Here is a 27,977-nt window from a genome sequence, read left to right on the forward strand (position 1 = left end):
ATGAAAAGCATTTGTCACTGTCACTTACTATAGAAGCTCTTAACTCCTCTTCTAGCTAAAATCTATCATGTGCCCTTAGAGTGAGATGCAGGGGAATTTCATAATCTGGAAAGTAATTCAAAAGTCATCCCTTAGTGACCTTCCCAAGAGCTTGAGATTCAATGGGATATACACCCCAGAGGAAACATAAAATATATTAATAGGCACAATGATAGCAAGTGAGCTGTTTGGTTCTTCGGGCCTCCCAATTTCCACTACCGCTTAGACTATGTTTTTGAAATCACTTTACAACGGCTATAAATCTTTCACCCCGAGCCCCTCAGAGCGCTCTGTGGGTGATGATTTAGTTTGACCCTTGCCCTTGCTCCACTCCAGGAGCCCTAATCCCCTGCTTATCTGGAGAGGCCATATATTCTGCAGACACAGACACCTTCTTGGGTTCCCCACACTCAGAAGGAAAGCATCACCTTGGCCAACAGTGTGTCTGTCTGTGCTGCTAAGAGATGACATGGTAAGAGTGGGGAGAGCATGGATTTTGGCGGCACACCAAACCAGTTGTGTGGGGCACATGAATTCCTTTCCCTGAGCCTCAGTTTCTGGATGATAATAAATCCCGCATCCCATAGCAGAGTAATAAATGTAGAGTAATACAGGATTGCTATAAATATGAAGCAAGATATCTACGCAAGGTACCTAGCATGATGATGTTTATTCACTCCTGCCATTATCAGGTGGCTTTCCCGAAAAGCAACAAAGCGGGGACCAAGTAATTGGTGGGTACAGATGATGTATTAAAAAACACATTCATGTAATGTGGGAGACATTCAGAAAAGATCAGTTAAATTGAATCATTCATCTTTCCCATTCGTATTGTCTATCTCTTTTATCTTGCTTATTATGATGTAGTCAAAAAGTCAGTGCAGTTAGAGTCAGAGAGCCCTGGGTTTGCCTCTCAGCTGTCCCTTAGCAGCTGTGTAACCTTGGAGGTTAACCTAACCTCTCTGGGCCTTAGTTTCTTCCTCCAGAACACAAGGGCAATACTATGTTCTGCTAAATTCACAGAATCATTGGAAGAACCGACGGAGCTAAGTATGAAAATGCTTTGTAGTTAGCAAACAGCCAGGTAGACATTAAGATGCCACTGCCATCACAACTGCTCTTTGTGCCTCTGTCATTCTTACCTGTGTCCATTTCCAAGGCCCCGGTAAGCCTTGGCCTGGTCTTGCATGCGATTCAGACTCTGGGCCACGGACAAATATTGTTCATAGTACTTGATGGCTTCCTCGTAATCACCCAGGGCCTCGTAGCAGTCGCCCAGGTTGCCGTAGGCCCGGCCCCTGTCGAGCACAGACTCGTTTCCACTCAGCTGCTGTAGCATGGCCAACTGCTGCTCGAAGTAGCCGATGGCCTCTTCCATCACATTCATGTTCATCTTTGTGATCCCCATGTTGCCATAGACCTGGGCTTCTAGGCTCGGATCCTTCAGCTTCTGCCCTAGATCCAGCTGCTCTTCATAGCACTTGAATGCCATGGTGTATTTCCCCAGGGCCATGTAGACAGCGGCCAGGTGCCCATGGGCTCTGCACTCCCCGGGCAAGTCGCTCAGCTCCTGATATACCTCCAGTTCCTGAGTGTGATAACCCAAGGCCTTGTCGTATTTCTGGATCATTCGGTATGCAGTGCCCAGGGCCGCATATGCACTGGCCTCCAGTCGCCTATCCTTTACATGGTGAGCTAAGCCCAGCTGCTGCTCATAGAATTTTATTGCACCATTTATATCTTTTTTACAGATGAATATATCGCCCAGGTTCCCAAGGGCTCGAAATTTAGCCTGGGAATTATTCAGGGACTGAGCTAGGGACAGCAGGTACTTTTGACACTCCTCAGCTTTGCTGAAGTTCAGCAGAGCCTTGAACGCCAGGCCCAAGTTGCAGTAGGCTTTGGCTTGGCTCAATTTGTCGTGAAGGTCTTTGGCCAGTGCCAGGTCCTGCTCATAGTACTTCACGGCCTCCTGGTAATTGCCAAGGCAGTAGTGGGCATAGCCGAGGTTGTGGCAGACTTTGCCTTCCCCTTCCATGTCTTGAAGGTCAGGAGATAGCCGGAGGTACTGCTCGTAATAGGGGGCGGCTTGAACGTACTCCCCCCGAGAGCAGTGGAAGTTGCCCAGGTTGCTGAGGGCCCGGGCTTCACTCTGGATGTCACGCAGCTCGCGGGCGATGTTCAGGTGGTTCTGGTAGTGCTGCAGGGCCCGGTCGTGGGCCCCCAGTGCCTGATAGGCCACAGCAAGGTTCCCGTGGGTGGACGCCTGCGAGGCGCGGTCGTTGACTTCCATGGAGATCTGCAGCTCCTGCCGGTGGTACTTGACCGCCTGGTCGTACATGCCCAGAGCGTTGTAGGCATTGCCCATATTCCCGTAGGCACGGCCCTGGGCAGCGTAGTCGCTCAGCTCCTGGGCGATGCACAGGTGGGTCTTGTGGAGTTTCAGTGCAGTATGATAATCACCTTTCATCTGGTGTATGATTCCTGAGAAAGAGAATAAAAGAACAGAAAAGGGTTGGAATAACTGATGAGCGATTTGGAAAAAAATGTAATTTGCAACTCAATTTATACTCAAATACACTCCAGATGAATTAAGGAGTTTAAAATAACAGAAGGTAGAATTAAATATTTACGGTATTAGCTCTCCAGAGGGGGGATAGCTTTCTATGCTTCGAAGCAACAACAACAAAAAGACACTGGCAGATTTGATTACGAAAATAAGACGTTTTGTGCAACAAATATATGTCTAAAATTAAAAGGCAAACACAATACTGGAAAATATCTGAAACATATGAAAAAAATTCAATAGCTATTGTTTATAAAGACAAACTCAGTTTGATTTAAAAAGATATCAAGACCCCGATTTACTAAAATAGGCAAAGAACAGTAAGTGTGAGCAGACAGCTCAGATCCAAGAACATCCACAGAGTAACCAGAGGGGAAAATGCTCATTTCTTTTGAAAATCAAAGAAATGCAAAATAAAGCAATCCTGAAGTACCATTTCACTTTTACTAAATTAGCACACAGAAAATTTAAACAACATCCTATACTGGTGAGGGTGCCCAGAGATTGGAAACACACCAACCGCTGGACCTAAACTGGATCAGTCTTGGGAGAAGCAGCAGGCGGAGAACCACAAACCCAGTGCTGCTCAGACCTTGCCAGGGGAATGCAGTATTCAAAGGAAATCATTCGACAAACGCAAAAGCTGTACGCATAACCACCTTCACTGCAGCGGTACAGATTAGTGGAAAAGCAGAATCAGCTTAAATAGCAAACACTGGGGGACACAGATCAATTCAATAGAGGACTATGCAGTCCTTTAAAAAATAATTATGAAGTCTATGCAGAAAAATGGGACAAAAAGTTCTTAAAATAATGTTAGGGGCAGAAAGAAATGCTGCATGCTCCCTGTGACTAGGAAAAAAAAATGTGTGCATATGGACAAGACCTTGAGGGGATTATGAAAAACAAAAAAAGAAGTTGTCTTGTTAGTTGATGGGATCTGAATGATCCTTGTTCCAAAATTTCTTGTAATTCTGCTATACAGCTTTTACTGTAAACATAACAGCACTTGAAACAATCCCCATAAACTATGCTCTAGCTGCTACGCTATTGTTTTCACAGCGAGATACATCATAAATATGAAGTAATTCCAAATGACGGATATCATAAACGTGACTTGGAAGGTGCCTGTAAGGTGAGCGTGGTTCGTCCCGTTGGGGCTGGGTGAGAGGCACTGGAGAAAGTGGAGGGAATCTGATATGCAAACGGATTTCCCATTGCCCTTGGTTTTGAACACACTTTTCCATGCATCAATGTGGGAGTTTTGTGGTGGTGACCCAAACCTGCAGAAGTACAAAAACTCATAAACACCATGATGGGTTCTTGTTAAAATGTCTGAACTGAAAATAGAGTCATTGAGGAAGAAAGCTATCAAAATTCAGCCTCAACAATTTGCTTATCTCTATGATTACCTTTCATCCATCCATCCATCCTTCCATCCATCCATCCATACATCCACTTAAACACAGACCAGCAAACATGAACTGAGTATTGTATACTAAGCCTTGTAGTGGGCAGCAGGGGTAGAGAGAGAAATGAAGACAGGAGTCTGTCCTCAGAAAGCACACGGGGCCATAAGGGAGAGAGTCAATACACATGATAAATGCTCACGTGGTGGGGACAGAAGAGCATGGCAGGGCCGCTCCTCTGGTCCCCACTTCCCCCCTCCCCTGCCCACCGCCTGCTGTAGAGCTCAGCCCTGCCACAGGAGTCAGGCCTATCGCTGGGCCCAGCCAGCTCCTTGACATTAAATGGATTTAGGGGACTGGATAAATCATTTAGTCTCTCGGAGCTTTTTTTAGTTCATCTATAAAATGAGGGAAATAATCATGATACCAACTTTCGAGGGTGGTAGTAAGGATCAAATGAAATAATATGTGCATGTGCATTGTAAACTATAGAGTGAAATTCAAGTATTAGTTACTGAAATTACTATATGCTTCCAGGAAAGGGCCTTCTGGAGATGGTAGAGATTAATAAACTATGTCTATTCTTCTGTGTATGTTCCCATATGAATAAAATATTTCGTAATTTAAAAATAACTAAGAAATCATGGTACTCTATGTAATGCAATAACATGGTACTATTAAAAATGGTAAAGCAGAAGGATATATGTAAACATGGGAAAAGTTACAATATATTAATGGGATATATGGTCACAGAACATTTTTATTAAAACATTAATAGGATATGTGTATATACTCCTATGTTTACATTTATACATACACATACAGCATGTATTTATTTAAATGTTAACAATAGTAATCTTTTGGGTGGTGGGTTTTTTTTTCTTTTTGCTTATCTGTATTTTAAGTGTTCTTTCTATAATGAATGCATAACCCTTGGTTTAAAAATTACTGAAAGTATTTTTGAAACTCTAATCTAATAAGTGGAGCAATATGCCTAGGGATTGGGTCACGGTCACTCCCCTGGGTGGGAGATGTCACTGGCATCCTAGCTGGAAGGGTCAGAGTTTTTCAGAACCTGTCTCGAGATCAGAAACTCTAAGCTGCCCAAGAGGTAATACCATAGCATCACCTGGAACCTTTCAGTGGTGAAAAGCTATTAGGTTGGTGCAAAAATAATTGCGGTTTAAAAGGTTAAAAACAATTGCAAAAACCACAATTACTTTTGCGCCAACCTAATATTAGTGACAGAAACATTTCAGTTCTAAAGCCCTGCATTTGTCCTTTACCCTTACATTGTTTTTCTCAAAAGAGAAAAAATTTACGATTTCAAATTTCCAGCTATCCTTAGCGAAAGTGAATCACTTACTCCCTCTTTCCTCAGTTTCTGCATTTCTGAAATGAGAGTTGAAATATCTGCCCAGCCACGAGTCCACAGCTAGGGAGAGAGCCAGAGCTGGGGAAGGCAGCTGCAGTGCCCACACCTCCCCCGAGCACTTTCTCTCCCTGTGATGTCTTTGCATTGATTTTCTGTACCCCACAGCTTTTGGATTTCATTGCAATGATTTTTAAGCCAATACAATCACTAGCTGGTCGCTAAGATGAGGTTGAGAGGAAGCAAGCAGCATGAGACCTTCAGAAAAGGCGATCAGAGGAAGCTCGGGTTTTCTGCCTGCTCCCTACCACCAGACACAGGTCTCCTTGCCGGCCTCCCACCCTCCCCACTGGTACCCATCCGACGGGAAGCTGGCTAAGCGTCTAGAAGGCACACTATCATGGAAAAGGGACAGAACTTTAAGTCAGAAGTGCTGTTTTACAAGCCTGGCTCCCACCTCATTCAGCTGAGTATCTCTGAGACAGTCACTTGATGTCTCTGAGCCTTTTCTTCTTTTTTTAATTGAAAACTTTTTGGTGGTTTTTTTTTTTTTTTACTTTCTTATTAATAATGTCAGGTTATAATCATCTCAAAGAAATGGTATGAGAAACACAATAGTGTATTCAATAAGTTTTGTAAACTATAGCATGCTGTCTAAATGTGGCATGAGCAGTATTTAGAGAGAGAAACGCAAAGGAATTCCATGTCTCTTACTCTTCTGGCCTGACGAGTCTGGCCTAGTTAGCAGGGAGCAGTTGGGAAGATAATGGCTGCCCAGGGTTCAATGATTTGTGCAAGAAACTGCCTGCTGATTATGGCAAAATGATCTGATCCCCAGCCAGCTTGCCCGTGCACTCTCCTTTTCTCCTCCCCTTCCTTCTCTTCGGACACTTCTCAGGGTTTAGAAAGAATCACAGGAAGATTCTCAAAACAAAGACTTCTGGTCACATGCAAAGGTAAGAAGGGGTGGACCTGGCTGAGTGGGAACTTTTTCATCTGCCCTGTGTCTCTACTGTCCCAGCCGCTGCCAGCCTGGAGAATTCTGAACGGAACATTACACACTCTTGGCAGCCTTTCTCTTTGTTGAGGCAACATAAAAGCGGCCCTGTGAGCTGCCAGCAGAGTGACTGCACACGCTGAGGAGATAATCTGCACATCCTCCTTCGCTTTGGAGACCGCAGCTTGATTTTCCAGGGCCGTCACTCAGATGAAGACTTACAGAGGGCCTGTCAGCAGGGGTGCGCTAGGTGACAACGTGCTGCTGGGAGGGGAATTAAATGAAGATTAGTGGGGCAGAAGATCTCACAAAGCCCAGTTCTCACGGGGTGTGTGGAGAAAGAACGTGTGGTTATAGATTTATCCATCGGCACAGTAGGGCTCCATCTCTGTGTCAGGAGTGGTCACTGCCACGAGAATAACACCTACTTCAAAGAGCTGTCGTGAAGGCCAATGAGATCCTGCTTACCAGCGGCTAGCTAGCACAAGTGCGGGGACAGAGTAGGTGCTCAATGCATCTGGCTTTTATTAGTAACCATTATCAGCAAAGACCAAGGGCGGAAGCTTTTCTACCGAAACCAGAACCCTGAACACGTTAGCAGTGAATTCTGGCCGCCTTCTCTCTTACGAATTCTCTGAAAGTAAGGCCTTCGTGGGCCTCCACAAACAATGGAAGCACTCTTCTCATTTATTGAAAATATTATTATTCCGATTATTAATAGTGCACAATCCAAATGGGGGTTTAAGAGCTCGTCTATTCTTTCCCTCTGCTTTCAAACTGGCTGCGTTCTGCTTCCTCCTAGCCAAATCACCAGGTCTTCTCAGGAGGAAACATGATTTGGGAACTGGAAGAGGCCCTCCCACAGGCTCACTTTATAAACGACATGACCTGGGTGCTGTGAGAGGAAGTGAATTAGTGGCAGAGCGGAGGGACTCTTGACCCACGTGCCCTGAGCTGTACCAGCCTATCTGCTTCCAAGGTAAGCCGGAGACATGAGGAAACAGTTATTAGTCTCACTAGGTGTGACATGGGACAGTAGCTGTGTTCTTAAAAGTTTTCATCTGTTATAAACACATATGGGAGTATTTACAAACAAAATGACACATCATCTCTGATTTACTTCAAAATACTTGAGCGGGGGGGAGAAATAAGCTTGTGTGTGTGTGCACCCATGCATGCGTGTGTGTTCGTGTGTGTTTGTTGATGAAAACAGATGAAACAAGACTAGTAAAATGTTGCTAATTGGGTTATGAATATGTGAGAGTTCATTACACTATTCTCTCTACATGTGTGTGTAAATTTCCACAACTGAAAGTTAAATCAACTAATAAAGATACGCAGAGAGCTGTAGTGTGCATTCCTCTATAGCCCCTCTTGGATCAGGAAACTCTTCCTCATAGCTAAGTCCTGATGTGGATGTTTCAGTTCATTTTTCTGTCTTTGGGACCTCAGCTGAGAAAGAAATCAGTTGGTCTCCAGCCTCTGTCTCCTCTAGGCTGGGAGGACGACAGACGTAGACTGAAAACAACACAGTGCTTTGTTTGGTCGCGTTGCTTTGGTTTATTTATAATCATGATACTTAGTTTTACCTTTAATTTCAAATGATCTTACAGGGGATGATATTTTGTCTATCAAACAGGCAGGGTGGGAGGGGATGGTAAAAACAGCCGAGAACTCCTGCTCCACAGAAGCAGGACGGCGCCTTCTCAGCTGCTCCTCCCAGTTTCCTCCTCACCAGGGGGAGTGCCCCCAGTTTCTCCAGCGCACCCACCATTCCAACTCTAGACATCTCTAGGTTCCCTGGATCCTCTCCCTCTCAAGTTTCCACACACAGTTCCCATACATGGTGCAATCTCATCTTAAAGCGTGGGATGGGGAAGAGGGGACAGATCTCGTTAGCAGCCAGATGGCTGGAATCAGAGTGCTTGGTATTAGAAATGCTACCGCTGGATGCTTTTCCCTCCTTTTCCCATTACTATGTATGGACCTGGAGACAAGTCTCCGTTACTTTTGCCAGTGGAGGACAGCAAAAGTGCAGATATTTTTAAATGGCAGAAATGCCGAAATTACTTATATGATTTCAGCTAAAGCATCTTCCTGGCGGGTACTTTTCCTGAGAACTTGCGCCGGGCTCTCCACCTGATGGTCTCCTCCACCAGTCCTGTGTGGTCACTGCTGTGGTCTCGGAGACCCAGACGACACAAGAACGTATTCAGGCCACACGGCTCCAAGCGGCAGGACTGACACGAGAACCTCGGCTCTTCTGAGTGAGGAGTCCATGCTTTTTCACCCACTCCTTTTCGGGAATGAAACCAGAAACGTCTTCTAGTGAAACGTGCTCATGTCTTATACCCGTTTCTTCTTCATTAACATTAGTGTACTATCCTGGCAAACCAACCTTTTGGCGACAGCATAAGAACAGACTGATGGGCTGGCTAAATGTGTATCTAGAGTGAGAAGTACACATTAGAGACCAGAACATCGTAAGGAATGCAGTAGGCCAGGCAGATGTAATCATCTGTGTGGGCGCCACCTCCTGGGCCGTCATGTGTCCTTCTGTCATCATTTATCTTAATTACATCTGTCTACTTTTTCTACCAAACCCACCAGGCTCTTACTGTTCCTCCAAAGGATAAGTGAAGTTAAGAGCCTGTTATCTGCTTTTGCTTCAACAGCAATTTAGGATGTCTTCAGTGACACTGAGAGTTCAGTGGCGCTCCTGTCCCAGATCCCAATTGCCTTTCCCTTCGCTTTCCATTCTGAGAAGCCTGCTGTGTATAATAAGGTCGAGGAAACCTTTGCACGTGCTACCTCTCCCTCCCACAAACACACTCCACTGGAAACTACCTGTCTTTCCCCCCACCCCCGCTTCCAGCTTTAATGAGGTATAACTGACAAATAAAATTGTATATATTTAAAGTATACAATGTGATAATTTGATATACGTATACATTGTGAAATGATTGCCACAGTCAAGTTAATTAACACATCCATCATCTTTTGTAGTGAAAATGTTTTAATAGCTACTCTCAGCAAATTTCAAATATGGAAGCATATTAACTATAGCTACCATGCTGTAATTTAGATCCCCAGAACTTGTTCATCTTATAACCAGACTTGGAGGAAATAAAATGCAGTAAAAATAGAGAGCCCCTTAGGCTGAACAGAGGCAGAGTTAGTTCCTGTTGTGCCCTCCTGCCACTGTCCTAAAAATCTGGGCTGAATGAGTGACAAGAAGCCAGCCTGGAGCCCACACGTATTTCACTGCCTTCATACATGGCCCCACTTCCTATTTCTCTCAGACAGTTAAAAACCAAGACTGCAGGTGAATAGCTCAGAAATTCGCTGGACCTATATAGCCGTAAATCCTGAGCCAGTAGGAAGATTAATTGTGCCATAAAGTCGGGCAAGTAATAATTAAACCTATTAAAAAGAAGGTGGCTAGAAAGAGGTGCTCTAGAGATGGATGATGAGGTAGGAAGCACTAGGCACAGTCGTCCCTAATGGCTGTGGCCAGGCCACTGTGAGAGAACTTGGTGGGAAGCCCAGAGCAGAGTGAAAAATGGGCTGGGCCTGCCTGGCCAAGCCCCGCCATTAGTCACTGTTTGGAGAAGGCCAAGTCTGCCTGGTTTCCATTCTGGATCACAGTAAGAGGTGGCAGGCACCTCAGAAGTTAACAATGCAGAGAACATTACAGAGAGTTGTTTCCATATGAAACAAACAGTTCTTTTGTTGTAAGGCCTGGGGTAGACTTACTGGAATGCAGAGATAGGGGCTGCTGCTTCCCCCTTGAGCAGCGCCTCTAAAAACTGGACCAATCTCACCTCCCTGGAGTACCGTCTAAGGATCCCTATGGCCTGCAGAGTAAATGCAAAACAATCAAAATGCACTTACAAGCTTTCCGGATCCAGCCCCAGCCCAGCCGTTCCTACCGCAGGCTCCCTATGCTATGCCAGCAACAAAGCAGCCCCACTCGCCCGTCCACTCGATCCTAGCCTGCTCACCCCATTCGCTAGCTTGGACGGCCTCTCTCCCCATCCGTGGCAGGCATTCCTAATGATCTATATTCTCTGGTTCTCTTCCACATCCATATATGTATTGCCCTACTCAGGAGAAGTTAGGTGTGCCCAGTGAAATGTGAGTAGAAGCGGAGTGTTACCTCCAGACAGATGCGTTTAGGAATTGGAGGACAATATTCCCTGCTCTCTCTTCCCCTGCCTCATGGACTGCGGAAGTTGTGTGTTCCAGGTGGTGTGGCTCTAGGAAGATGGAGTCTTAGCAGGTTTGGATCAGTGAGCCGCCCCTGAGGTTACATGAGCCTGTGGTATGCTGTGTATGCATGTAATACTTCCCTGTTTTAGGTTCCTAAGATTTGCGGGCTGCTGTTACTGCACCAGATCGGAGCACATCCTAATGAATGTGCCATCCAGTGTCAACCCTCCATGCCCTTGTCACAACCTACACTTGCAAACTGTCCTTGTCACAACCTACACTTGCAAACTGTCCTAACAAAGACTGTGAGAGAGGAGAGATAATTATGAATAGAAGTCTCCTGAGGGCCTTTTAAGTCATCCATCCTTCCGGATGTTCTAAATTCTAGCCCTGGATGAAGGGAGACCACTAAACTCTATAAACTTGAACCAAATTACCTTGGACCCACACAGAATAGGCTTCAATGAGTGGAAGTTTAATCTTAATGTCCTAGGGTTAGTTGATTTTTTTTTTTTAAGTGTGTTTTCCAGAACCCATCAGCTCCGAGTCAAGCAATTGATTCAATCTAGTTGTGGAGGGCGCAGCTCACAGTGGCCCATGCGGGGATCGAACCGGCAACCCCGTTGTTCAGAGCTCGCGCTCTAACCAACTGAGCTAACCAGCTGCCCCAGTTGATTTGTTTTTGATTCAAGTTTACTATTAGAAATAGCATCCTGAAATCTGTTACAATCTTTACTCTTAAATTTTTATTGATGCTATAAATTTTGTTACCCAAGTCCCTCAAATAAAATCTCTCTTGAGAAATTCCTTTTACAGTTCAACTTTCCTTCCCCTGAGGAATTCTATGCTCCCATCTTTTGGGTAATGAGAATTATGTGTTACTCTTTTTGCTTTGGCCACCAAGAAGCTCTGGCTCAAATATGAAAGTCTACCGTAACAACTGTGTCAACCTTTATGGGTTGCATGTTTGGGTACTGGATCTTGGTTTCGCACTTTTATTTTTATTTCCCTGATCTTGATTTTCCATTTCTATTGTACCATAATTTGATATTGTAAGCTAAGTAAAATCCATTATGGAATGAAATGGATTTCAATAAGGAAGCAATCATAATACCCTTTTATGTCTATTGCGTGCTCAACTGGCTTTGCCTTGGTAAACTACCTACCCCCTTAGTCTGCCACTTCTTGACTTTGCTGCAGTTTGTTTCACGGGCCCTGTGCTCTCAGCTTTAATAACCTGGAAGTCCATCTCCTTAGAAACAGTGTTCTATGGCAGAAAGTCCTGTGACCAGCACTGGGAGCTCCCTCTTCCTGGCTCTGCCATTTCCCTGTCTTCTGCTCTTAAGGAAGTGACTACTTCTCTCAGCTTCAAGTTTCCAGCTAAATGTGGTAATCCATTTTGTAGGGTATTGGTATTATTCCAACCAGCTTTGATAGCCATAGTCCTTGATTTTACAAATAACAAAATAAAAAAATGCCACTCTCTCTAGCATTATTTTACTAGAGAATGTAATTCACTCTAAGTTTCACATACCATCATATTTCTCAAGCAAGTACACCAAAGGGAGCTTGATATCAGATCATCTCATCTAAGAAGAGTGAAAAATCATGGGTTCTGAGGCTATTACAGCCAGGCCCTGCACGTGATGTGAGAATGGGGCCCATGTCCTTAAAAGTCTCAGTGTGTGCATGTGTGACAGGAAGCCCCCAAGGGCATTTGGAAACGAGGTGGGGCGATTTTGGTTATCAAAACACCTGGGTGCCCACACTGGCAGGTGGTGGGTAGAGTCGGGGATACCAAACAGCCTGTGTCATATAGGAAAGTCCTACAATGAAGATTGTGTATTGACACCCACAAATGCCGATAGACCACTGAAAAACATGGGGTGCTCTGAGGTGATTTTATACTAATTAATAATCTGGCAAAAAAAAAGTTTTACTTCTATACTGTCCTCCAGTTGAAGTTGTTAAAATAAATCATCAAAGCTAATTAATTGGGAAGTCTTGGCTGGTATCCAATAATTTAAGCAAAAGACTGAGAAACTGGAAACCTTAATTTTAAAATCTTGTTTACTGACTGATTGCCTTCACCTGTTTCTCACCTATGAAATGTGATTTACTGAGAAGATAAATTAAAAGACACCTATATATAGGCTTCCTCCTAATTTCATTATGATAATTAAGGAGAGGAGAACCCTTCCTAAATAATAAAAATAGTAGTAGCAGAAATAACCATGACAATAATATATAAAATTCTCTTTATTGATCTCATTTAATACCATGACACCTAGACCCAACTATGTGACTCCCAAATACACAATTCCAGCTCAAAGTCCTCTGATAAATCTTAGTTTCATAAATCTAACTGCCTACTGACTATACCTCAGGTAACCTAAAAGTCCATGTTTCCAAAAATGTCTGAGAATTGTTAAGTAGAATGAAATTTAACATTTTATGGCACTTGTCAGTTTTCAGAGTCCGTGGGTCTCCATTATTACCTTATGTGACTCCAGCACCAAGGCAGGATGGCTGAGTCTGCCACTGAATACACAAAGGCCACATGGGTCACTGAGTTCCAGAGCTAGGACCTGAGCTCCAGCCCAGGGCCTCCCAGCCCAGCACTCTGCCCTCTGAGAGTCGAAGCAGCAACTACTGCGGAATTCAGCTGTGCAGTCTGAGGTGAGGACAAAGCCCATCCCCCTGGGTCGCATCATTCCGTCAGCCCAGAGAGGATGAGAAGATGGCACGGTCTGCCCAGACCAACAGGGAGCCCTGGAAACAGACTGGGCAAGGGAGGAGGAACAGAAGAGCTGGCCAAAAGAACAGCCCTTCAAAATGATTTCACTTTGCAAATTCAATTGCAAAGACAGATGGATTTTCCAGCCAGGCTGGAGAGCAAATTATAAAATCTGCTTTCCCAAGGCAATCAGGTCTGAAAAGCTTCATTTTAAAAATTCATACTGGATAGAAAACTCAAACTCTATGACTGTGTGAAGTGTTCTGGCTAGATTAAGCATAATGCTATCAAAACAAGTGATTCATATATTCTGCTCATTTTTCTATTAGTACATGGGCTTTTGGTTAGGGCAATTTCAAAAACATGGAAAAGAGCAAAATGGGATTGAAATTGTGAACCTTTTACTGCTTTCAGTTTTCTTCTCTTTCTGTTTAATTGAGAGGGATTTACTTAGGAAGTTAGAGACTCCTGAGGCTGGCTTACTCATGTACAACACAGAGGTGACATCTGAACATGTCTTCCTAGAAAGCTCTTGTGAACCACTTTACATCTAAAACCCCATTTACCTCCTTTACTCAAGTTGTAGACACACAGGATCCGAGAAACCTGTAGAAATCACCTAAACTCAGGCTCCCCAAAACATCTGTTGGTTCTTGACATACCACAAGCCTGCTAATTGAGGAAGGGGTGGGTCCCTGTCTGTCTGTCCTGCCAGACCATTTACCTGTCCATCCACACTCCTATCTCCAGGCAACCACTTTTTCTATGTAAATATAAATAAAGGAACCACCCAATCTCTCCTGCTCTGACCACATAAGTAATGCTAATGCAGAATCTCACTAGTGTCCAGACCCAGAGCAGACAACTTTAAGGTTTACAGAAGGCTTTCTTTTTGTCCTCTTGATGTGCATATTTTTACATTATTGAGATTCTATAATAGGTCAAAACTGAACATAATAGTCTCAAAAATATGTTTTCAATAATAAAAATAATACATGTCTAAAAAACGCTCTGACATAGCAAAGTTTGGCTCACCCAACACTCGTTTTCAATGTCCTCCTTCTCCCTTGCTGCCTTTGGCTCTGGGCTGGAAAGCTAAATATTCACTCTCCCAGCCTCCCTTGCAGCTAGGGTTGGTCAAATGACACTACTGTGGTCAGCGGACAAAAGCAGAAGTCTGCTAGCATTTTAGGGAAAGCTTTTGCTTTTCTGATAAAAGGATGTAGAAGCAGCTGGCAGCATCCCCTGCTTCTCCTGATTTGAACAAGTCATGATGCCTGGAGCTTTAGCCATTGTGTGACCATGAGGGACTAGCATGAGACAAAGGCCAAGAGAACTTCACCGTAATAGGCCCTGTTATTCTTAACCTCTGAACGAATGTTGGGTGCCTCACATTTATTTTGTGAAAAAAAATAAGCCCCTATTTGTTCAAGCTATTGTAAATTAGATTTTCTGTTTCTTAGCCCAAGGATTACTGTTACTGTATTCAATATAGAAAATATAAAATACAGAAAAATTCTTCTACCTACCTACCTACCTACCTACTATCTTTGTGACTCTCTGAGATAATCATTGCTAACATTTTAATGTAGTTCCTGATAATTTGTTTTTGTGTTGGTGCGGATTTTTTTGTTTATTTTATTGAGATCATATCATAAGTACTGATTTTTAAACATAATTAAAAGAAGACCAGGCTCTTAGAGGAAGATAATAATAAAAAGGATCTTGATCAGATATCTGTCATTAGCTCTTTGCTTATAATTAGGTCATTCAGTACGGGTTTACAGGATGTAGACAAATCATTTTTTGTCTTGATAGTTTCTTGGTAATGAAAATGGTCATTATGTTGCTCTCTACAACTCTGTTTTACAGAATAAAAAAATGTTTTTAGTTTAGCAGCTCTTCTGGTAATGTTTTCACAGTATAAAATAACTAAGCCTTTCTTAGTTAGTGTTGAAGACAGAACTGCATCCATATGGCTTTCAGAGGTATCACACTAGACAAGGGATTTCATTTTCGAAATGGGGAGTGAGGGATGTAGCAAAAGAAACACATTTTCTGGTATTGGTCAAGGAGCCAAAGAAGGGAAGTTCTCAGGTACATGACAGGTTTGAACTTCTCTTGTCAGTACAAGCCACCTTACAACACACCAGCCAACTGAAATGTGGGAGCAAGAAGAGAAAAGGGAGACCCTTTAGCCCTATACTAACATTTCTTAATTCCTGTCTTCATCTATTTGTTCTTTTCTTCTATATTATAATAGAGCTTATTCTCCACTTCACTGATTCAGTTTCCCACTTTAGCAGTTCTGCTCAGCTCTAACATTATTGCAGATTTTACATTTTTAGGTTCCTTGCAATTCACCCATCTTCTTTTCCCCCCATCAACCTGCTTTCTCCTTATGATTTTATACTCCTATTTCACGTCTTTTTGACTCTATTAAGGATGCCAAATATGTATACACATTTTCTTAGTTCCTACAGTAAACACTTTTTAAAGGTCTGCTTACCTTCTGAGAATCAATGTTGCCTCTCCCTTATTCTACAGCAATTTTTCATTTATCTCTGTTGTTTTCCTATTTGACCTTCAAATAAAGCAAGCTGTATCTAATATTTACTCATAAATAACGTACGTGGTTTGTGCTCCAATGGGATTTGGCTCCGTTCTCCATGTGCTTGGGGGCTGGCCAAATCCTGGTCTCAGATCTATAGTTAGATGACAGAATGATGATGTATATAGCTCAATTTCCGGTGTATAATAATATCCATTTTAATAGCTAAAATTATTGAGGACTTACTATGTGCCAGGCACTGTTCTAGGCATTTTACATGTGTTAATGTAATTCTCACAAGAGCTGTGATTTGAGTACAGATGACCCTTGAACACCACGGTGGTTAGGGGGCAACAACCTCCCACCCCCACCCCTGGCAGAGTCAAAAATCCACATATTGGTGAACACACAATGTAATTTATAGATGATGTGATACAGAATTGTACACCTGAAATCTATGTAATTTTACTAACAATTGTCACCCCAATAAATTAAAAAAAAAAAATCCACATATAACTTTTGACTCTTCCAAAACTTAACTACAGTCATCCCTCAATATCCACGGGGAATTGATTCCAGGTCCCCCTATGGATACCAGAATCTGGAGGCTCACGTCCTTTATATAAAATGGTATAGAACAAGGCATACAGTCTGCCCTCCACATCCGCCGATTTCCAAACGAGGATCAAAAATACCATTTTTGATGTGCAGTTGGTTGAATCCTTGGATGTGAAACCTGGAGCTACTGAGGGCCGATTGTATATTTACTGATGAAAATCCACATATAAGTGGATCTGTGCAGTTCAAACCTGTGTTGTTCAAGGGTCAGCTGTACTATAATTATCCCCATATTCTGGATGAGTCATAGAGAGGTTAAAGAACTTAACTTGCCCAAGGCCACACAACTAGAAAATAGCAAACTGGGATTTGAACCCAGGCAGTCTGAATCTAAAGTTTAAGCTCTTAAGCAGTATATTTGATAGCATTTAATGGCATCTGGGCAATAAACCAAGGCTTCTGTGAGCAGCATCAAGGTAGAGAAGGATCTAGGTGGAATTTGGGGAGGCACTGTCTATAGCCAGTGACTTCTAAATCATCTCTAGATTGCTCACCTGAGATCTAGCCTAGGGTCTCCAGTTGTCATTTCATCAACTTTGGAAGGGGGGCGTTAGGGGTGGGGATTCTTTAGGACAAAGTCCCATAGGTTTCCCAATATTAAAAAGATGGATTCTAAACTGCTTAACCACCCTCATCTTCTATGTCTCACCAGTATGATGACCCCTTCACTCCAGCTAGCTCCCTCCACTGTGTTCTTCAAAGGAATAAATTCAAGACATTGCACATCCTAGAGAAATAATAACAGTGGCAATTACGATGACTGGTACACAGGTCTTGCCTCCAAAGAGCTCACCACACTCTCATCTCTCTCCCCTTTATCTTTATAGTATTATTTGGAGGGATGCAAAGCTATTAATCATTCATTTTCCAGATGGAGAAACTGAAGTACAAAGAAGGGGGGCAACCTACCCAAAGTCAAGCAGCTGGTTACTGTTCGTATGTACCTGTTTCCTCTCTCACCTCCTTAGCGTCAGATCCCGGAAGCCCTCCTCCAGAGTGAAAAATAACTAGATTTATTCATCTCTGTTGGCTTGGACGGAATTTGCTAAAATGCCTTGATCGTTCTTTTCGCAAACATTTCCTGTAGTGCTGTAGTGGGCACTGGGGATAAAACATGAACACAAGGTGTCTGCTCACAACCTGGTGGGGGGAGGCATGATCACAAGACGGGAGAAGAGGTGCCGGAATGGAGGCGCCACAAACAATACACAAAGCCCTGTGGCCAATAGGTACTCACCGAACCTACTCTCCTCAGGCTCTCCTAAGTGAGGGGAAAGAAAGAAAAAAGAATGCTTTTACACCTTGAACTTTGCTAACACAAAACAGTATAGACCAATACTGTGCAGGCTTCCAGCAAGAGGATTCAAGTTTCTATGTATGATGTGCTTTTTATCTGCAATAGTTCACAGAGGTCTGTTTGAGAAAAGGATTACCACCAATCATTAACAAGACAGGTTAAGTGGCTTAACAGTGATTTTTTTCTTGAAAAAAATCATTAATGAAATTTATTCAGCATAAAAATACGTTCATAACTAATTCACAAATGCTTTAAACATACCCATCCACTAAATGTTAAAAAAATGTTGCATAGCTCATTACAAAAAAACTGGATAAGAGACAAAAGGGTGAGTTTTCTTTTGTGAGGCATCTGCATAAATTAGGTAAAAAAAAAATACTACACTGGGGGCTCAGAGATTACACGTCCCCATCTACAATCCTTAGAGGATCTGCAGAAATGAAAATTAGAAAGCAGCAAAGTCACTACTATATTCTCCATTACTGAAAGACGTCATACCCCTGAGGCAAAAAACAACATGAAAAATAAGAGAAAATAGTTTGGTCCTAGAGCAGACTGGAGAGGAGTGGAGAGAAAGAATGAGTTTGGCTCTCTGTCCGAGCAGATAGGAAATGATGCCCCAGACCTGAGTGGTGAGTGGTTTCTGCACTGAGCGGAGGCCCCCAGTTTTCGAAGTACTGAACATCCCATCCTGATAACAGCTCCTAAACGACATGGCACAAGCGATTGCCAGTGAAGGATAGCCATGGTTCCCTGGAAGAACCAGTGGTCCTTCCTTTTAAATATAACGAAATAATCTAATCGTGAAATTGTTTAACCTAATGATTGGGCTGGGCCCCAGACATACTCAGATTGCTCAGTCACAAATGTAACTATAGTTGGGTTTGACAGTGGAGAACTGTGGGTTTCCAGTGTGTTGTAACCCATGTTGGGCAGCATTTCCAGGCCCCTGTGGTGTTTGAGGTTACTCCTGCTCTGCACTCCTCTCCAAGTCCTGCTCTCTACAACAGTTCCTTAAATACAGAGTGACTCCAATCTAAGGAGGTACAAAGACTGTATTTGCACAGAAATAATGGCAGCTCTCAAGGTCTGTTGGCCTGAAGAGTCACTCTCTAGTCTACACCATGTAAGTTTAGATCGACAAAGGAAAGGTGCTATGCCTTACCCTTCCAGTGGGAAAGGTTGCCATAATGTAAATATAGGGTCATAGCAAAATAATCATTCAGTTTTGTGTTTTCTAAACTGTGCTCCACAGAGGAGCTGTGTCCCATAAGATGCTAATATGTCTTGAAATACATATGTCTTCTGTGGTCAAAGGAGTGTGAAATACTGGGTTAAACAAAGTTAATACAGGACTTCTCAGAGCCTTTCATATGCTAATGTGCAGGAGGAATTTCCTGGGGTGGAGGGAAGGGCGGGAATCTAGTATCCCAAATTATTTGATCACAGAAAGATAGCCTTATCCTCATCTCCTGGAAGAGGGGGGTTCTATAGAACAGTTTGTGATTTAGTCAATTTTTAAAATATTCTAATAAAGTGAAACACTTATTGTTTAGATTGATTCTTAAAAGGTTTGGTATAACTACAATTATTATAAAGTCAAGTCCCATTACAAACATCTGTTATTGACAAGAGGAACCAGTGGGTCACCAGGCCTGGGAGACACAGGTGACTCTTCTCCAGGCTGAGCTGTGAAACTCTCTCTGTCAAGAGATGGAATCAGTCATTTGGCTGAAGTTCTGACACATGAGAACATTTACAATTGATGGGCTCTAAAGAAGCAAACTGAATTATTTCACTGAGTACAGAGATACAGCCTAAGGAATATAGCATTATACCTACCTCAGTGTGGGGCTTTTCAGTACATTTTAAAGTAGAAAATCGTAGCAGCAAACAACCAACCTCCCTAAACCCCCGTCTCTCCAACAACAACAAAGACAGGCTTTCTTCAATGTATCTTTAGATGTGTACTGTCCAATATGGTAGCCACCGCCCACATGTGGCTACTGAGCCCTTGAAACGCGACAATTGAGATGTGCTGTCATAAAAATACATGTACGTACATACGTTTAAAAACTTTGTATGAGAAAAGAATGTAAAATATGCCATTAATTTTCATACTGATTGCATGTTGAAATGATCATTTTTTATGTATTGAGTTAAATAAAGTATATTATTAAAATTAATTTCACCTTTTTGTTTACGTTTTACAATGTGGCCACTAGAAAAATTTTAATTACATATATGTGGCTCACAATATCTTTCTGCTGGACAGTGCTGCATAAGCCCATTTGTCTCCCCTTCAAGACTGTGAGCTCCTTGAGGCAAACGAGCTTATCGTCTTCATTTCTAGAGCCCCGGAACTTAGCTCAGTATCTGGCTCACATCAGCCTCCAAAAGTCTTTGTTGAACTAAAGAGAACCTATTCACCATAAAGATTGCAAAAGATGCCAACCTGCCTTGAGACACTCAGCCACGTCTGGACGGCCATAATCAATTTCTCTCACCCTGAACGCAATGTTTGTTCCATGTAACAATGTATCAGATACTGTAGGTATTTATGCCATTACGCTGGCATTCTCAGTGCTAGCACTCTCCCAACAAGCCAACCAAGGCAGGTGAGCTGTACCTGATGGAGGTCCGGTCAACCATGCCACATGGAGAGACATTCAGTCAGTCTGTAAAACAGTGGGACTCAACCTTGGAGTACACATTAGAATCATCTGGAGAGCTTTTAAAAATCCCAGTGCCAGGCCCAGACCCCAGACCAATTAAATCAGAATCTCTGAGGGTGGGTGCTACGTATGGTCTGAATGAACATGAGGATTCTATGTTGAAACCCTAACCCCCACGGGGGATGGTACCTTTGGGAGGTGATCAGGTCACGAAGGTGGGCCTGTCAGGAACGGGATCAGTGCTCTTACAAAAGAGGCTCTACAGAGAGCCTTCAGCCATGGCCTGGAAGAGGGTCACTCAACCGCACCCCGGCGTGCTGGCACCCTCATCTCACACTTCCAGCCTTCAGAACTATACGCAATAAATGTCTGCTGTTTATAAGCCACCCAGCCTGCGGTATTTTGTTAGAGCAGCCAGAACACACTAAGAGAGTGGGCACCAGGCATCACTCTTTCGTAATGCTCCCCAGGCAACTGTAAAATGCAGCCACGGCTGAAGTCCCCTGGGGCAATGCCCTTCTCATTCTAGCAAGTTCTGGAACACTTGGAAAGAGCAGGGGCTCTTAGATCAGGGCGCTCCCTGGGCTCTAGCATTTCTTGGCCGTGTGATCTTAGGTGAGTTACTTGCCTTCTTGAGCTTCATTTTCCTTGACTGTAAAGTCGAGCTATTATTGCTTCCCTCTTCGGCTGTGGGGAGGATAAAGAAGGGAATACGATCACCTATGCAGAGTGACTGGCACATAGTGGGGGCTTAAGGAAGGGCACTTGCTCTCATTATTCCCCTCCCCTCAGGGGAACTGACTCCTGCGTGTGATAAGGTCAGTATTGCTTTCTCCTGCGTTCATGCAACCCTGGCGGGGGAGATGACGCAGGCATGTGTAAGTGTTTTGCAGACCAAGGCTTCTCAAACCTGAATGTGCATACGAATCACAGGGGACCTTGTTAAGCTGATTTCCTAGGTCTGAGGTGGGGCAGAGAGTCTGCATTTCTAATAAGCTCCCAGAAGATGAGAAGCTATTGATCCATGGGCCACACTTTGGGGACCCAGACTGTAAATGCTTTGTAAAGCTCTGCAGAAGTAAAGCATTACTAGTATTTCCTTAATATACTTTGGGGAAATATCATCATATTACCTACTCTCTTGAATCTTTGAAATGTTTTTATCTGATGGACTTTATAGCAAGTTTAACACCTGTAAAGGAACCAGTCTACATCAGAGATCCTATGTGAAAAAACCTGAGGTTTAAGCTCATTGTTTTCACCTTATGGTCTTTTCCTTTTTGCCATTAGTTAACATCTGATTCAACTTAGTAAACGCACATCTGAATCACAAGAGTGTAGAAAACACACTTGCCCTCTTTTTCCCTAAGAATTAAAGATATTTCTCCTTTCGTTTGCTCCCGAGGAAATGCAGAAGATCCATGACAACCTCCAAGGAGCTTTGCGCTTCTTTCACCACTTGAGGAAAATAATAAGCTCTCTGATGCTTCAGAAACTCCCCTAGTTTTATCTTCATAATAACGATGATGTTTCTGAACATCAATAGTTTTGTCTTAGCATAATCATCTTTAATCATCTTAGTCCTGTGTGCACCCTATGAGAATGATAGTGGAATTTTTGTTTTATACATACACATACAGCTTTACATATAAATATGTCCTAAAAACATTGGGCATAAAAAGCTTCTGGGTAAATCAATCCCTATTTTAGATGCAGAGAGACAGCTGGCTAGTTAAGGTTTCTATGTAAGATAATTTTGAAAACCATCCTTGAAAGTCTACTTTGTATTTTGGAAAATCTGGATTTTCATTTTGCCACATGAATGGATTGAAACACCTCAATTAGTAATCACTTCTACAGAGGTTCTTCTAGCCTGTGAATTCTGTTTTCTTGCTTTGTTGGGGGATACAACTTTATCTGTCACCAGAGAAGAACAGCTGTTTGGGTGCTTTTGGATAACAATGGCAACAGCAAGTGTGCCAAACAAACACTGGTGGTGACTGTTATATAAGTATTACCTATTAACTCAGCGCTAGGTGCTGGAGGTGTTCAGGTAAGGACTATGAGTAAAAATGTCCACTAAGTCCTTCCTAATTAGAAAGATTTGTCAAATAATGGGGTATTATGTTGAGAGGCTTGCTTCTGGTTCTAAACTAAAAAAAAAAAAAACAACAACAACAACAAAAAAAAAACAGTTTTCTAGGGTAAATGCAGAGGGTGCCAAAAAATATATGCACAGCTTAAGAAAGAAAAAAACTGCATTAAAATTACACTGATGGTCACCACTTTGAGCACCTCTTGTAATTGCAGAAGTCAAACGTGACGTATTCATCTTTTGTTATCGGTATATATTGAGTATTACAATTTTAATAGTTGTTTTCCTTTCTTAAAATGTGTATACATTTTTATTTTGGCACCTTGTGTGTTTTTTGGCTGAAGATCAGTTCCTGATCAATTTTATGAGATATTTATGTCTGCCATATATTAAATCTGCAACCTTGAGTAAATTTCTTACTCTCACTAAGCCTCAGTTTCCTCATCCGTAAAATGATAACACCTGCCACAAAGGGTTGTTCTAAGGATTAAGTGAGACGCACAGTAAGGGCTCAGCAGTACCTGGTATGGAATCAATGCTCAATAAATAGTAGCTACTATGATTTTTATTAAATAGCACTGAATAGTCAATTGCTTGTTCCGATTATTTTCTTCTGTCCTTCAACTAATCCCTGAACAGACACCATTCATTATTCAAAAGCTTCAGAAATTTTGATTTCAGAAATCTCTGGCCATTGTGCCAAGTAAGCTAGAGGGAAATCATCAGTGTTGTGATATCTTCTGTGACCCCAGTTGCCCAGGGTCACACTCCAGGGAAAAGTAAAACTGTTCTGCTATATGCAATAAAAAACAGAAAAGAATGAAAAGACACAAAAACCCAACTGCAAATGTTGGGCTTTTGGAGTGCAATGTGTGAATGCTACAGAGGTACATCCTGAGGGTGGCACAGTAGAAGCCATCACGTGCTATCAGATTTCTTGCTCCATAAAACTACACATTTTAATAAGGCAGCCCTTTTGAGATAGAAATACTGAATGGGGAGAGGCGTTCATAACCACTCTTCCAGTGGTCTCCATATGTTTCCTAGGCACAACTCTTAGCCTAATGACTTCAATAGGACACTTATTATAGCACAGAAACATACTAACAGCCAAGAGAAATGTGTTTTTCTCTTGACTTAGCCATATATCTGTCGTGTGATCTCAGGTTAGTCAATAAATCTCCAGAAACATAAGTTTTCTTATCAATAAAGTGAACAAATTAGATTGAATATTTTATACAAAGCTTCTCCAATTCTAAAATTCCATGGTTCTAAAATCCTTTTAGTGTAGGATACACTAATATTCTGATTTTCTAACATGACTCTGACAGCGTTCACAGGTTCCCGCCTGATGATTTGATTCAGGTCACAAGCACCAACAGAGGTCATCTCAAACTCTTCAGCAAATACAAATGCAGTGAACTATAGAACACAGTGATTCTTGAAAAAGGTTCCACGTGTTTCTGGAAGTCAAGAAGGTTGAAGAATTAGAAGAGTTCATCAGTTTCTGGCACCCAGATTTGGCAGTTTGAGAATGCAGAGCAAAATCAGTTAAGTTTCTTGAGGGTTCAGAATGGTAACCAAGCTTTTGATAAAAGTAAAAGACCTTGTTTTCTGTGATCTTTGACCTTCGCTGGCTCTGTGATTTTATTTTTCACTCTTTTACTTTGAAATAATTATACTTTTATTCCTATCTTTGCAAGTTTGCAAGTTGCAAAGATAGTATTGAAACATCATTTTCCTAGGATAAATACCTAGGCATAGAATCACTGGGTCACACGGTCAGCCTGTTTTGCAGAGTGGCTGTGCCATTTTGCATTCCCACCAGTAGTACATGAGCGTTCCACTGTTCTGCATCCACACCAAAGGCTGGTATTGTGAGGTATTTTTGTTTTTGCTTTTATTTTTCCATTCTGTATTGGTTAATATGATCATTTGATTGTTCTTTTCGAGCCTGTTAACATGGTGGCCTACACTGACTGATTTTCAAATATTGAGCCCATCTTGCATTCCCAGTATAAACTCTTCTGGTCATGGTGTGTAGTTCTTTTTATATGTTGCTGAACTCTATTAGTTAATATTTTGTTAAGAGTTTTGCATCTATATTTGATATACATATATATATGTATATATGTATGTGTGTGTGTACATACACGCGCACACACACGAGTTCTGATAATTAAGTTTGCAAACTTCTTGCAACGCTGTTGCTAACCTTTTTTGACATCAGAGGGATTATTCATTATGAATTTGTATCAACTGGACAAACAGTTAACCAAGTTGACTATTTGGAAGTGCTGAAAAGGCTGCGTGAAAAAGTTAGATGACCTGATTTTTTTGCCAACAATTCATGGCTCTTGCATCATGACAATGCACCAGCTCACACGGCACTGTCTGTGAGGGAGGTTTTAGCCAGTAAACAAATCACTGTATTGGAACACCCTCCCTACTCACCTGATCTGGCCCCCAATGACTTCTTTCTTTACCCAAAGATAAAGGAAATATAGAAAGGAAGACATTTTGATGACATTCAGGACATCAAGGGTAATATGACGACAGCTCTGATGGCCATTCCAGAAAAAGAGTTCCAAAACTGCTTTGAAGGATGGACTAGGCGCTGGCGTCCGTGCATAGCTTCCCAAGGGGAGTACTTCGAAGGTGACCGTAGTGATATTCAGCAATGAGGTATGTAGCACTTTTTCTAGGATGAGTTTGCGAACTTAATTGTCTGACTTCGTGTGTGTGTGTGTGTGTGTGTGTGTGTGTGTGTGTAATTAAATTAAATTAAAAATATATATATCTTTGCCTGGTTTTGGTATCAGGGTAATACAAGCTTCTTAAAATGAGTTGGGAAGTGTTCCCTCCTCTACCATTTTCTGGAAGAGTTTACAGAATTGGTGTTAATTCTTTATATGTTTGGTAGAGTTCTCCAATGAAGACATCTAGGCTTGGAGATTTCTTTTGGGGAGGTTTTTAATGAAGAATTCTACTTCCTCAGTAGTCATAGGACTATTCAAATTATTTAGTACACATCGGGTAAATTGTGGTAGTTTGTACTTTTCAAGGAATTAGTCCATTTTAAGTAAGTTGTCAAATTTATGGATGTATTCATAATATTTCCTTGTCCCTTTGATGTTTGCAGGGTCTATTATGATATTCCCTGTTTCATTCCCAACATTAATAATTTGTATCTTCTATTTTTCTTTGTCAGTGTTGCTACAGTTTGCCAATTTCAGTGACCTTTTCAAAGAACCAGTTCTTAGTTTTATTGATTTTTCTCTACCATTTTTCTAGTTTCAATTTCATTGATTTCTGCTCTTACTTTCATTATTTCCTTTCTTTGGATTGTTTCAGGTTTATTCTGCTTTTCTTCTTCCAGTTTCTTCAGGTTGGAGCTTAGATTATTGAGTTGAGACTTTTCCCTTGTCTACCATATTTAGTGCTATAAATGTCCCCTCAGCACTAATCTAGTTGATTCCCATAAATTCCGACATGTTATATTTTCATTTTCATTCAGTTCACTGAATTTTTTCATTTTCCTAAGACTTTCTCTTTAAGCCACTTGTCATTTAAACATGTGTTTACTTTCTAAGTGTTTGGATCTTTTCTACCTATCTTTCTGTTACTGATTTCTAGTTGGATTTCATTATGGTTAGAGAACACTCTGATTTTAATTATTTTACATTTATTGAGGTTTGTTTTATGGCCCAGGATATGGTCTACCTTTCTATATGTTCTACGGGTTCTTGAAAAGAATCTATATTTTCCTGATGTTGGATGGAGCGTTCTAAAAATGTCAATTAGATCCTGTTGGTTCATGGTTAAGTTTTTCTATATATTCTTACTGAAAGGAGAGTCAATTATATTTGCCTGGATTTTTGCTCTTAACCATATTCTTCCTTCCTGATATTACAAAATTCCTTCTTTTAGCATTTGCTTTTTGTTAAGAGCATTTCCTTTAGCCATTCTTTTAGAGGTCTATTGGTAAAAAATTCTCTTACTTGTCCTTCAAGTAAGAATGCATTAATTTTCATTTTCCCTGGTTATATAATTCTGGGTTCAGATAATTCTTCTTTCAGGATTTGAAAAAGGTTGTGCCACTTCCTCTGTACTCATGGTTTCTGCTGACAATTTCAGTGTCATTTAAATTGTTCTTCCCCTATATGTAATATAGATGTTGTTTCTCTCTGGTTGCTTTCAAGATGTTTTTCTTTGTCATTAATTTTGTCATGTTTGAGTATGATGTGTCTTGGTGTATATTTCTTTGAGTTTATCCTATTGGAATTGGATCAGATTCTTGATTATCAGTTTGGGGAAATTTTCAGCCACTATTTCTTCATATTCTTTTTTAATCCCTTTCTCCTCTTTCTGGGATTATGACACAAATGTTGGATCTTTTGTTATAGTCTCTAACATATCCTCCAGGCTCTATTCATTTTTTTTTTCTTCAGCCTATTTTCTCTCTGTTGCTCAGATTGGAGAATTTCTATTGTTCTATCTCCAAGTTCACTTTCCTTTTTCCTCTCCATTCTGCTGTTGAGCCCATCTGCTGAGCTCCTTATTTCAATTAGTGTATTTTTAGTTTTAAATTTCCATAAGGTTTTTCTTTATACTTTCTATTTCTTTGCCGAGGCTTTTCATTTTCTCTGTTTCAAGTATGCTCATAATTAGTCATTGAAGCATTTTTGGGATATTTGCTTTAAAAATGTTTGTTGGATAATTCTGATGTCTATGTCATCTTGGTGCCAGTGTCTAGTAATCGTTTTTTCTCATTAAGTTTCAGGTCTTCCTGGTTTTTGGTATGATGAGTGAGTTTCAATTAAAACCTAGTCTTTTTGGATATTCTGTAATAAGATTCTGGATCTTATTTTAATCTTGTGTTTGAGCAGGTCTCCTCTGACATGTGAGTGAAGAGGGTGACCTTGTCACTGCCAGGTGGAAGTGGACGTTCTGGTCTCGCCATGCAGCCACTGTTGGGAGAACTCATTGTCAGGGAGCTTTTTACAATGTCATTCTTAGGACCCTGAAGACCCCTATTTCGTCTACCTTCCGGAGTATTCTTGTTTGTTTATATACAATACCAAGGATTTTCAGTTGTACTTGAGGGGATGGAAGAGGCATTTCGTGTTTGTAGGGTGGGGGTGGAAGTTCAGCCCTCCACTGACATGACCTGGGCTGCGAGAGGCAGGAGCACCTCATCACTGCTCCCCACATCCCTCACTGACGCGACACGGAGGGATGACCTTGTTACTACTGAGAGAGATGAAAGCCCTGACTCTCCAATAAGCCTTCAGAGAGAAGACTGGAGAGGTGCCTCCTTCCCAGCTTATCACCTGTTCCCCACCATCATGCTGTACGACTTTGGTGGCCTCACTACCAATGACTGGTGGTGAAAGTCTTGCCTCTCCA

At 41.8% G+C, this 27,977-nt stretch overlaps 1 protein-coding gene and 1 long non-coding RNA gene across 5 annotated transcripts in view; one reads left to right on the forward strand and one right to left on the reverse strand.

Annotated features, from left to right (window-relative positions):
- TTC28 (tetratricopeptide repeat domain 28) overlaps positions 1-27,977 on the reverse strand; it is a 624,117-nt gene that overhangs the window by 111,900 nt on the left and 484,240 nt on the right. For all 4 annotated transcript variants that reach the window (XM_033097458.1, XM_033097460.1, XM_033097461.1 and 1 more), the window contains one exon: positions 1,182-2,523. In XM_033097458.1, coding sequence (XP_032953349.1) covers positions 1,182-2,523 — 1,342 coding nt within the window. The remainder of the gene's footprint in view (positions 1-1,181; positions 2,524-27,977) is intronic.
- LOC117017340 (uncharacterized) lies at positions 6,246-8,581 on the forward strand. Its single transcript, XR_004422071.1, has 3 exons — positions 6,246-6,342; positions 7,186-7,362; positions 8,468-8,581. It is a non-coding gene; the product is annotated as an uncharacterized LOC117017340 (long non-coding RNA).

The sequence above is a fragment of the Rhinolophus ferrumequinum genome, chromosome 25 (genome assembly GCF_004115265.2).
Source record: "Rhinolophus ferrumequinum isolate MPI-CBG mRhiFer1 chromosome 25, mRhiFer1_v1.p, whole genome shotgun sequence".
Lineage (NCBI taxonomy): Eukaryota > Metazoa > Chordata > Mammalia > Chiroptera > Rhinolophidae > Rhinolophus > Rhinolophus ferrumequinum.